At 39.6% G+C, this 12,496-nt stretch overlaps 1 protein-coding gene and 1 pseudogene across 2 annotated transcripts in view; one reads left to right on the forward strand and one right to left on the reverse strand.

Moving 5' to 3' along the window:
* The window catches only part of LOC144630294 (uncharacterized), a 100,591-nt gene that overhangs the window by 35,729 nt on the left and 52,366 nt on the right, over positions 1-12,496 (forward strand). For both annotated transcript variants that reach the window (XM_078488625.1, XM_078488624.1), the window contains exons 7-16: positions 1,022-1,654; positions 2,069-2,297; positions 2,511-2,866; positions 3,664-3,894; positions 6,621-6,857; positions 8,087-8,407; positions 9,226-9,533; positions 9,946-10,060; positions 10,533-10,901; positions 11,500-11,777. In XM_078488625.1, coding sequence (XP_078344751.1) covers positions 1,022-1,654; positions 2,069-2,297; positions 2,511-2,866; positions 3,664-3,894; positions 6,621-6,857; positions 8,087-8,407; positions 9,226-9,533; positions 9,946-10,060; positions 10,533-10,901; positions 11,500-11,777 — 3,077 coding nt within the window. The remainder of the gene's footprint in view (positions 1-1,021; positions 1,655-2,068; positions 2,298-2,510; positions 2,867-3,663; positions 3,895-6,620; positions 6,858-8,086; positions 8,408-9,225; positions 9,534-9,945; positions 10,061-10,532; positions 10,902-11,499; positions 11,778-12,496) is intronic.
* On the reverse strand, positions 5,708-6,593 carry LOC144630847 (uncharacterized; annotated as a pseudogene).

The following is a 12,496-nucleotide window of genomic DNA, read 5'->3' on the forward strand; positions in this document are numbered from 1 at the left end:
TTTGGATTCTTTTCTAAAACGGGGGGCACATACGCACCAAAAATATACCTGAGTACCCACCCCTCCGGGGTTTGTTGCTTACTCCTTCTAAATTAATGGCAACACATTGGTTATGTATGTGTGTTACTTTGCCTGAGCCAGCTCTGTTTGCTGAAACGAAAATTCTCTTTGCATGTGAGCGTATCGTTGCACCAGAATCACTCACCCATTAAGTAATATCCCGGATGACAGGAAGTTCCCCCTACAGAAAGCTGGGAGATGATTACGCCAAAAGTATCATAAAATAACTTATTTATTTCTTGAAATAAATATCCTTTACTTCTACTTCGTAACTCCCACAACACAGAAATGTTAATGGCTGTCGGGAAACTGGGAAGGCTGCCTGTCAAAATGCTGAATGGAAACCAGCGATGGAACTACTTCCTTGTCCTTTAGAAACTAGGTTAAGTGCCAGTAAATTTAAGCCTTTTTGTATCTCCGGGATCTTTAGGATTGGTATCGACTTAACCTACCGTCTTCTTTGTTTAAAGGGACACTGTCAAGGGCCGATTTTTATGCTTTTCGGTAAAAAGAACTAAAATTGGCGAATAGGTCTTCTTGTACATGAAATGCACCTAGTACATCAAGATGGAGGTATAAAGTAAACCGTCGTTGAAGGAAAAGGGGAGCCATAATAATGTTTAGGTGTTTTTCCAGTCCACAAGGACCAAACTTGAAAAAATCAGCCTCACTTTTTCAAGTTGAGATCTAAAATTCCTGATCACATTACAATAATATCACTTGTTTATCACTTCAGTACACTTGCATGGTAATTTTTAACAAAACTGAACCACTATTCCTAGTTTCCAGATGTTGTTAGGCTCTTGCGTTTTTGAATTTGAACTGGTGATACCTGTCCCTTAAACTATCAGAGAAGATATATGTGGCATCTTTTGGAAGTTCTAAACTATCTGTCCACTGCAGTTTAGCGTTCGCTACGGGCTCAGATTTTGTTGTAGCTTATTCTGTTGCTCTTTTTCAGTATCCGGACGTGACTGCTTGGATCTGCTTCATAAAGGCTACACTGGGAATGCCGTTTATGACATCAATCCAGATGGACAAGGCTTCATTTCAGCTTTGTGTGACCAGCAAACAAATGGAGGCGGCTGGATTGTCTTGCAGCGGAGATTAGACGGTTCTGTGGACTTTTACCGCGACTGGAATAACTACAAACAAGGATTTGGGGACTTAAATTCGGAGTTTTGGCTCGGAAATGACAAAATCCATAAAATGACAACACAAGATTCACAACTTTTAATCGAACTCAAGGACTTTGACAACCTAACAGCACATGCGTCTTATGAAACTTTTCACGTGGGTACAGAAACCGAAAAGTATGTTGTGCGACTTACAGAATTCTCTGGGACAGCAGGAGATTCCATGGCCCTCCATAACGGGATGCTGTTTAGTACGCAGGATCAAGATAATGACCTATACGCAGTTAATTCCTGTGCACAACAGTTTACGGGAGCGTGGTGGTACAACGGTTGTCACGAATCGAATTTAAATGGTCATTATGGCGATAATACTCACGGCAAGGGTATTAACTGGTATGCTTGGAGGGGGCACACGTATTCCCTGAAGGAATCCGCGATGAAAGTAAAGCCTCTTCGAGGTAAATTCTAGAAAGTGTTCTCGGATGGCATGGGAGATAGGAAGCTCTTCTTTTGACTCTATGTACAGGACAGGGCACTTTTGAAGTTCATGGGACTCAGGGGTGGAGAAAGGCGAGGTGGGGTCAGTGAGGGGGGAGGGGTTAGTCAAAAGGAGTCCCCTCCCGTCATTCTTTATTTCCTATACATTTGCTATATCGTGTGTCGAACCTAAAGTCAGTAATGTATTTGCGTGTAGAATATGTCATTCACCAACATTGATTTCTTTTCATAAATCTCCAATAATGTAAATTATTGAATTTTTAAAGGTACTGCAATATAATATATCCACACTGCACGCATTGATAAGTGATTCTGCTTTACTCCTTTTACTTATTACCTTTGCTGATAGTCTATTATCGTGCTTTTGTCTATAGAACGTGAGTGGCATTATGAGCTGATATTCAGTGGTGAGTCATCAGACTACATACTCCTTCCTCGGATCACCGATCTCAAGGACTTCACAGCTTGCTGGTGGTTAAAGACCGGAGTACCAACAGGCTGGTCAACGGTTTTCTCGCTTCGTAATTATGAAAATGAAAGCGTCGTTAGCTTTTCCTACAATGGAGATGGTAGCTACTTATTTTTCCTTAAAAGTGATCAAAGGTTAGTGAATAATTGCCATTATTTTAAAATACCTAGCCACAGCTTTGCTCGTAGCGATAAGAATTTTTAACTAAAGATGGCTGAACTCATTTCCGGCAGAAGCCAATAAAATGACATAGTTAACTTCGGCTTAGTAACAGTTTCATAACTTTTATCCCATATAATTTACAGTTAAAAAACAATGTCTAAACTAAACTGTTTGTAATTTATTAGAACCTTCAGCGTCCAAGATGACGTCATTACAGATGAGCGCTGGCATCACATGTGCATCACAAGGTCTTCTGGTTATGGCAATTGGACATTTTACAGCGATGGTGTAAAGAAGGCGGAAGGAGTAGGCCTGGGGTCTAATTACAACACAGACGTTGGTTATTTGCTCGTAGGGATGTTTAAAGGCGCCTTAACTCGCTTTAACATGTGGGACAAGTATATCGACGATGTTTCTCGGATTGAAAAACTAGCGCATGCATGTTCGTCTCTCATCGGAAATGTCGTGCCATGGCCGGAAGTGCATTTATGGCGAAAGGGAAATGTGATGAAAATGAATTCTACACTTTGTAAATTCCCAGGTAAGACTTTTCAACTCCAAATAAAGAAAATCAAAATACTACGTCAACAGATATTTCGACATGTTAAAATTCTATCATGGCGCCGAAGCTTATTTATCCTTAAGTCTCGATGTGATTTCTTTTTTCTAAATCCCTTTAGCCTCGTAGAAAGTAAACTTGAACTTGAACTTGCCTTGTAAGAACTTAAATATATCGAAATTGGCCAATTGTTCTGACACTTTATACGAAACCTTTGTCAGATTGTCTATAGTTAATGGCGGAAATGGTTAAGATTCTCGGCAAACATCAAAGTGACAAACAAAGAGTCCAAGATTTATGTTGGAAGGTGCACGACCCTGCACATCTTTTGTTTTGTGCTCATTCACCATGCATGACATACGTAATCGCAATGTTTCTATCGGTTAGTTACACGATGACACGTAACCACCTATTGTACTTTGTCAGGTTTTGTGCAGGGTCAACCCCCACAACAAAGACCTTTGCCGGGCTTCATAACCATTTCCCTCTATAAACTATGGTTTGTCGAAGCCTGGTCTGCCTGGTCTAGTCAATGAGTGAAATGCATTGCAATCCCCCCTCCCCCTACCTCCCCCCCCCAAAAAAGAAAAACATATTTTTGACCGTCTCTATCATGTTTAACCAATACCATGTTATTTTACTGAAGCTATGGCCTTGCAGCTGCTTTTATTACTAATAAAGCGAGCTTATCATCGAGCTATCATATTTGGGTTTGAAAAGAGTAAGTCTTGTTCATTTCAAGGGGGAAGAGAAATCAACAACACCTTTATTTTTTCTAGAGCTATCTCACTGGAACTTTCCAAAACCGTCCCCTGCTTTGAAGAGAACGTATGATAGTGTTTCCGATAGAAGTGGAACTTTTAAACACTTTGGATGGTACACACTGAATGGTGTGGCGAGCATAAATGTTTTGGAGCACCTCAATCTTGGCGATTACAGTTCACACTGTCTCAGTGATCCCAATTTATGTCATCAAGGACTCTCGCTAAGCTTCTGGTTTCGTCACAGACGTAAGTACTGGTACACTCTTCACTTAATATGGCAAGAAAAAGTCACTGATTGGAAAGTTTTGTGTTAGCTCAGTAGAGATGAGTCTCGGGCAATCAGAAATTTTTATTAGGTTCACGTGACACTTGTTACGTTTTTCGGGTTTTGCAGCATTCATTTTGTTTTTCTATTTTTGATAAGAATTCTGAATGTAGAGGTTTAATTTTTAAGCGATGACGTAATCGCTTATTGCCATGGCACGACGGGCGCTTTTATTCTGTCGCGATCGAACAGAAATCAAGTTTAATTTAACTCAACAAGAAATCGCCGCGTAGACCACGAAAGAATACTCCCGTGCAGTTAGAATGGAACACTACAAGTATAAACGAAGGAGATAAATTATAAATGATGGGAACTATTAGATTTAGTAGACAGAAATTTCTAATTCTTATAATATAAAGGGCCGCTGTGAGCAAGAGACCGTTTGACCTTTCTTTAAAAGCTTGCTAGCGCGTATCGTATGTCGTTCATCAGATGTCACACTATAATATAACGCAATCTCTGTTGAGGCAACAAAGGGAAATCTAAAAAAATAGAATATAAAATAAAATATAGCTGTTGTTCAATAGAGCAAATCTACAAAGAAAATGTATTAATTGCATCTTTTGCCTGAGAAATTATAAGTACTGTATTTATTTAAATTCAATCAGATCCTAACTATGCTAAGCTATTTATACAATCACTTACATTGCTTCCTATGTTTGGAAAATGTAAGCTGCAGTTCAATAACAGTCTTTTTCACGCACAAGGTGTCAGCTACTTTTATTTACTTTAAGTTTTTGACACATTTCCTCAAAATTATGTAAGACCCCTTGTGAAACGTCATCGCTTTTGCATGCATTGCGTGCCGTTTATTATATTCGTTATATCCGCATCAAATAATTGTAATTTCATACTTTTAAACTTTAAATACGACTAAAATGTACTTTATTTTTTCTTTTTCTTCCTCTTTGCATGAATTTTTTTCATGGCATTTTCCCTTTCATGATTTTTTTTTGTTTTTTTTTTCCCACCCTTCCCATCACTTTTCTAATGGTCCGTCTCTATATACACCTTACTTTGAGAAGATGTGAGAAAGCTTAACTTCTTACTAACCGAGCGCGAGGGCCGTAATGGGGAATATTGGCTCGAGGTCATGGCAGTACGGACCGAATTGTGTTCGGTAGGAAAAATCAAAGTCTATTTGTTGTAAATGGGACAAAATACAGCAAAAAAATCGGATTTAGAAGTAAATGCACAAGGCGAAGAGACAGAGAGAGCAACTCCTTGTTGTCTTGCGAGAAACGAAACATCGTTCACTTGAATTGTGTATCTCCTGTCGAGCTAATTTAGCTAAAGCGGTTGCAGGAATTTTACGCCGAAGTTCAATCGGAAAATGTAAGTTTGTAAAGTATTTTTTATCCATGCATCAACCCATTGCTCATTATTTTCAGTGACACTGCAGCTAGCTCTTTTAGACTACAACTACACAATAAGACATATAAAGCCTCAGTAGCATCGTGTATAATTTTCATTGCGACGAAGTACTTGTGTTATTTGAATTGAAAATCATGATGCTAACTTCATTAAACTGAATGTGTTACCTATCTGGATGTTATTTGGCCTTGTTTATTGATAATAATGACAATAAAATGACTTTTTTCGGGAATATTGTTTATTTGCTCCCTTGTAGTGTCAGTTGTGGCCCTTGCGCTTCGCGCTCGGGCCACAAATGACACTACGCGGGCGCAAATAAACAATATTCCCTCAAAAAGTCATTTTATTCCCTTATTCTGCTTATTCTGCTGTTAAGTTGAACGTCTCCCCAGCGTATAAACTTACGGGCCGGCTTTCGTCTCTGGCTCGTAAACCGAACTGTAAGGACAAAAACCACCAGACAGTTCTTTGAAGTGCAACTGGATTGGAGTCGCCGAATTCTTCTGCTTCAAAATGAGCATCTTCGTTGTCTCCATCAACCGCCTGAGCGCTTTGTTTCCTTCGCCGTACTTGTGAACTAGTAACTGGCACTTCGCAGCTAGTACTCTTCTCGATTTTTCAAACTCATTGTCGTTGAGTTTGTTGAATGGATATTTTTTCTCAGGTCACCTGAGTAGTATCGTTGTATGCTGCGCTGAAAACTGGAAATTGCTGCCGGCTCGTACTCTTCTTTATTTTTTGCTACGCGTGTTTATAAAAATTCGCTGCGTGAAAAATTTGGGCGGAAAGTTGGTCAACCTCGGAAGCAGGTATAGGCTTTCAATTCTTTCATTTGTCATACCATTACCTTCCATGTAGCGAAGAAGAGCGTTCATATTAGCAGCCAAATTTCTTTTCTGTTCGTTTATAAAATCGTCTATGGCGTCCTGGCTTTCGGTGATGCCCGTCTCAGTTTTCACATCAGAAGTTACCCGATCTTTAGGATAATACGGTAAAAATTCGCTTGGTGAATATTCGTTTTCTTCGTCCGTGTTGTAAGCTCTGTAAAATATCAATATGTTAGGTAGTTTCTTTGCGAAGAATGAGAATATGTACACGTTTTTTTTTTGCAGGTTTAGTTTCAAATTTTGAATTTGGCGGCTTTCGAAAAAATAAAAACACGACTGGCAAGATCGGCAATGGCAAGATCCCGACCAAGAAAGAACCAATTAGAACGTTCGGATTTACCTAAGACTGGCTTTGCCATATAATAATATGGTTTATTTCATTGCAGCACGCTTCCTTTCAAATATTCCTGGCTTTAACGACGCGCACGATAATATTCTTGGAACATGGCTGGACGCCGTCCTTCCGAAAGAGGGGAACTGGCTTCGCTGCTATCGAGCTAATCCAAGTTCAAACTGGAAAGGTCATCATTTTCACTCGCTATGCGACGGCAAAGGACCGACTGTGATACTCATTCGAGTGCAGCAAAATATATTTGGTGGGTTTCTGGACAAAAACTGGGGAGGTAAGTGCGTAAGACCTTTTTAAGAGTAAATGTCTGCAAGACTCAAACAAAATCGAAACATAGCGGCAAAAGTGTAAACACGCAAATTCACTGCCTTACGTTTTTTTTCAAGCTTTTCTCAAGTTTCATGGAAATTATAAAATAGGGACTACTAATAGCTAATGTTTGAGCAATTTTGAAATTTTGAAGTTTGCCGCTCAAAACTCGTTAAAGGCCCGGTAATACGGGCAACATTTTTGTTCAACTTATCTCGCAACATTGTTGCATTGCAAGTTGAACGAGTTGTTGCCCGTATTACTACCGCGCGCTCAACTTGTCTCGCAACAAATTTCGGTGTTGTAAGTTGAAAAAAAATTGTTGCAAAAAGTAGAACTCGGTTCTACTTTGTGCAACATGTTCAGTTGCTGCAACTTACAACACCGAAATTTGTTGCGAGACAAGTTGAGCGCGCGGTAGTAATACGGGCAACAACTCGTTCAACTTGCAATGCAACAATGTTGCGAGATAAGTTGAACAAAAATGTTGCTCGTATTACCGGGCCTTAAGGGACCCGAGCTATGTCACGAATGTTGCATCTTGAACAATTAAGGGTACATTTTCAAGCTCGTCATTGGAAATCCGCTTCAACTGAATCATAACAATCTTTGTTTCTTATTCTTTTATTATTACTTTTTCGGTGTCATTTTGTTTTTCCTTCTCGACATGAAGGTAACATAGTACATCACAAGAACTGCTTTCAAGACGAGTTCAGTATTCTTGTGTAAAACGGTCGCATTAACGATTCAACTGACGTTGCATGCATTCTGTCGCCATGTTAGTTGCCTATAAGCACAAGGGGAAAATGCCATGTTATGTATCTAGCTCTTTCTAAATTTACTAAAACGGATATTAATAAGGTATGTGTATGTGATTATTACTTTGACCGAGCTGCGTTAGCCTGTACAAAAGCAAATTATACCCATTTTGCTTCAAAATTTACTATCTAGGAACCCAGCATTAATTTCATTGATCCTTCAGCCTCGTTGACAAAGTAAACAAACTTTGGTGCCTGGCTCACCTGAGTCTTTTTGTTAAACTTTCCATTCAGACATTAACAAAAGGACTAGTCAAAAATGATGATATGGCACTGTTGTCAGGCTGTTTCCAAAAGTCAAACATTGTTTTAGTTTCCTCAGTTTAATGTTTTCTCCTCTTCGCGCTTTAATAATTTTGTAAAACTTGTTTTCTAGGTACAGATGGATATATTTCGAGTGACAAAGCTTTCATCTTTAGCTTGAAGAATTCACGTGGATTGCCTTCTTTTAAAATGGATCTTAAAAACAACAAATTCGACATGGCAGCCAAGCAACAAAGCCAGTTTGGTCCCATTTTTGGTGACGATGATATCGTTATTCACAACTCAGCACGTTCGACTGCGGAGTCATCTACAAATCTTGACAAGTCTTACGAGTTTCCCAGTGCATTATCCCTGACATCTGCTGAGCGTGATAACCTGTTAGCCGGTACTAAGTACTTTCTGGTTGATGACTTGGAGGTCTTCTATTACGATGGTAAGGCAAGGGGTTTTTTTCTAGACACAAACGCGAGACTAAGGGCGCTTTTCATTAGTCAGAACTGGCCGGTCAGTCCGGTGGTTTTGAATGTGAAATAGGTCTTTTCACGACATTTTCCCATAGCAGTGTATAACATTTATGCATTGACTGATTTGACAGGACAAACCCGATTGACAACCGAGTTCAGTTCACGCATATATATACTGGTCTGGCCGGCCAGATCTGACAAAAGGCTGTAAAGTATCTCTCTTATCAAAGTGTATCTATGTACGAGGGACTCGTCGTGCAGAATAAATTGGGAAACATTTTTACGTCAGGGGCATTTCAAACAGTTCAGATTTTTGGGGGGCAAGTCTGATCTCCAGATCCCTTAAAGGGCTGGGCAGTCCTTCATACTACCGCACTGTTGCTAATTAATCACGACTTCTAACCAACATATTTTAAGATTCTAAACTGTGTAACCATATTGAAGATCTCTCCAACATTTCCAGCATAATTTTCACGTGGCCACAACAGAAGAAAACCTTAAACGTAAAAACATTGCCAACAGTTCATACAAGTGCACACGCAAAATACAAGTTTTATGAAATTTGCATTGTTGAAAAAGTTATGACGTCATAAATAGGCATACTCTCAACCGTCAAGACAAACATCAGCTGACAAACATCCTGCGTATTTTCTACGGCAGTTACTGATAAAATGTGATTCATATTTTTCGAAGAATATTTCGTTAACACATTAGCAAGTCATGTCATAATTTTGTCACCGGTATATTTATTTATTTATTTATTTATTTATTTATTTACTTTTTGCAGCCCCAGGCACTTTTCGTTATGTTAGACATACGCACTATGTCCCTGACTCTCAATTAACTGCAAGCTACAGTCTGGACGATACCAGTGCACTCGGGCGACCAGAACACGCCATTTTGAACAACAAACAAGGCTCATGGTGTTCTTATTACAATCGAGCTGATGAATGGCTCGAATTGGATCTGGGATCTGATAAGACCATATATGGAGTAGCCGTGCAAGGAGCACATGACTCAAACAATGCAGTTACTAAATATACCATCAGCCTTCGCGCGGATGGTGCTTCTGACGACACGTGGCTGCTTGAAGCGGTTTGTGTAGTTTAATAGCTTCATTGATGCTTATGCGTTAATCAAAATACTTTGTTTGTTTTTTAGCTACGTACAAGTTTTGATACAAAGAGTAATATAGAGAAAGTATACAACGCTACAAATTTGACATGAGCTCTTGTGTTTGTAATGATTTGGTTGAATAAGAAGTTCCATATTTTCCCTTTGGGTTCATGGGGTGTCATCTAATGTAGCAAATAGAAGGTCTAATTTGGCGGCATATGAAAGACACGTACACCCATTCCATGACACATGGAACTACAAAACAACAAGGATACAGCCGCACTTGTTCTTTTTTTACATGTTTGTGGTATTACAACCTGTTGCACCAGTTACGCAACACTTTAAATTTGTTAAACATTTAAAGTCACAAGTTGTTATCATATTTTCACAGATTTCAGATGGGTCAATGGATTATTTTTATCCAACGCAATACGCAGCACGGCATGTACGATTCACAGTGAAAAAGCTACAAGGAGGAGCTTGTATGAGAGTTGGAATATTACAAGGTTAGCTTATATACATACCTTATTAGTATACCTTAAAGCCACTGACATACGAAGGGACGTGAAGCTATATATGTTGCAGAGACAAAATCACAGCAAGAAAATGTAGCAGGCAGTTGCACGTTTCATTGTGTCAAGTGCAACATGTGCCTGCTTTATTTCTTATGTGTATACATGTTGTGATTTTGTCCTTGCTACATGTCGCTGGGACATGTTTTGTTACATGTTCCTTTGTGTAAACAGCCGGCCATCAAGTTCCTTTCTTGGGGAAAATTTTCCTTACAACACCAATCAGAGGTCGTCATGTCAGGCTTCCGCCACCGAGAAACGTCATGCTGCTAAGCAACGTACCTGCTAAACTTCCACTGAACTGATTTATGGTTAAGGCGATGGGAATCCTAAAACACGTGGGAGATATTCGACGATTATGAAAATATTCCTGTTTGTTTGAGTGTGTGTATTTTATTTACAACAGAGTATTGCCCTCCTGGCTGGGAGTACTTTCAAGGTTCTTGCTATTTTTTCTCAACGACTTCAAATTCCTGGAGTGGCTCCCAAGCGTCCTGCCAACAGTCATCTGCAAACCTGCTCAATATCGGATCTGTGCAAGAAAATGATTTTATCAACGCTCATATAAACAGCGACAGCTGGATAGGTCTTAAAGAAGTTGCAGGTAACAAGATGAACTGGACCGACGATAGCACTGAACCTGTTTATGTAAACTGGGAGGCCGGACAACCTGTTTATGAAGATGACCGAGACGATTGCACCTATTTCTCAGTGAGTTCTGGGGCTTGGCTTACAAAAAGCTGTGGAGAGGTCTTGAATTTTGTTTGCGAAAAAGGTGAGGCGAGTGCCTGTCATTCTCTAAGACGTGTGACGTCAATATTAATGTGATCGATCCACCATGTTAATTATATTGAACAGTCCCTTTCTTGCTTTTTTCCGCCAAGGCTGTCGAAGCAATTTCAACACCAGTGGGTTGCAATAAACGATTATGTGAATTTAAACTCTGCTGACGTCGTCAACGTTGCAGTCGGCTGATCAAGGTGATCTGCTTTGTAAAGATTAGGAAGAATGCACCAAACCGACGATATCTTCGGTTTGGGGACTCTTGTGAGAAACCGGGGGACTATCAAAATCTAAAGAAGAGAGTCCTGAAAGGGAAGGGATATAAACGCCGCTTTCAAGCCAAAGTTTTGCCCAAATCCCATTTCCCAGCCTGCTTTTTGCCCAGATCCCAGTCCCGACCCCATTTTTTTGCGATTCCCAGTCCCACTGACCCAAATCTCATTTCCCCCCAAAAAAGAATGCAAATCTGAATTCTCATTTTACACCTTCAGGACACTCAAAGAAGGACAATCCATAGCATTGTTGGTACTACCTGAGAAGTACGTACGTACTTGTCAGGGACTCACTCTGTATATCTTCACTCTTCACAGTACTTGCCATCTATGACGTCAGTCAATGGTCGTCTTCCAGCTGGAAATGTATGACCAAACCAGAACTCGCTCGGCTACACGGAGACGGTAACTGCCACGCCTCATGGTGTGGCCGCGTTGGAGACTGGCTTCAGATAGACTTGGGTCAAGAATATAGCGTAAACAGCATATATACCCAGGGTGCTAGAGACGACTATGGCTTTGTAAAGATGTACACGTTAAGTTATAAGACATCAAGTGGTACATGGGAGGATTACAAAGATAATGGAATCGTCAAGGTAGTATTCAAGAATTTACACACTTAATAATGTTTTAAATGCGATGGTGGTTCCAGAATGAGTGGATTATTACTGGATAGCGAAAACAAAACCCTAATAAATAATTGAGTGAAATTGGTTATTATTTATTAATATACAATCTTCGTTCACTGTCCAAAATCCACGCGTGCCATTGGTTTAAATAGATCACGTGATTTTGCTTTACCTGTCGTCAGCAAACTCCGACAGTGCAGTATTGACAATAATGCACAAAAATCGTGCATCATTGAAAGTGTCTTCAGCTTCAAGGCTTGCAGAAGTGGAAGAAAAAATAGATTCCTCAAATAATCAACGATCCAATACCAAACAAAATCGAAGAGGATAACAACTTGAAGCGCTTTCATGCTCAAGGGTAAACTGCAGCTCAATAAATACATTTTTTTGTGTGCGGTTGACTTGCTTGTTGCTTGATTGTGAAAGCCATCGACTTGCTTTGAACAAGCTTCTCGCTGACTGTATTTATGAACGTCCACAGCTGATGAACGATTTTATGAACCATTGTAAGCTTTATTTTTTGTACGGCTTATTTGTGATTTTTATATTATTGATCTAAGCCCGTGTAATTATGTACTACTACACTTCTTATTTTTAAACATTATTGTTTGAAGTTCGTTAAGTCAATGATCGCTTGCAGTGTACTCAGATTGTATATTAAAAGGGTTAGAGTCTGTCCGAAAAAA

The sequence above is a fragment of the Oculina patagonica genome, chromosome 11 (assembly GCF_052425735.1).
Source record: "Oculina patagonica isolate OP01 chromosome 11, crgOcupat, whole genome shotgun sequence".
NCBI classification, from domain to species: Eukaryota; Metazoa; Cnidaria; class Anthozoa; order Scleractinia; family Oculinidae; genus Oculina; species Oculina patagonica.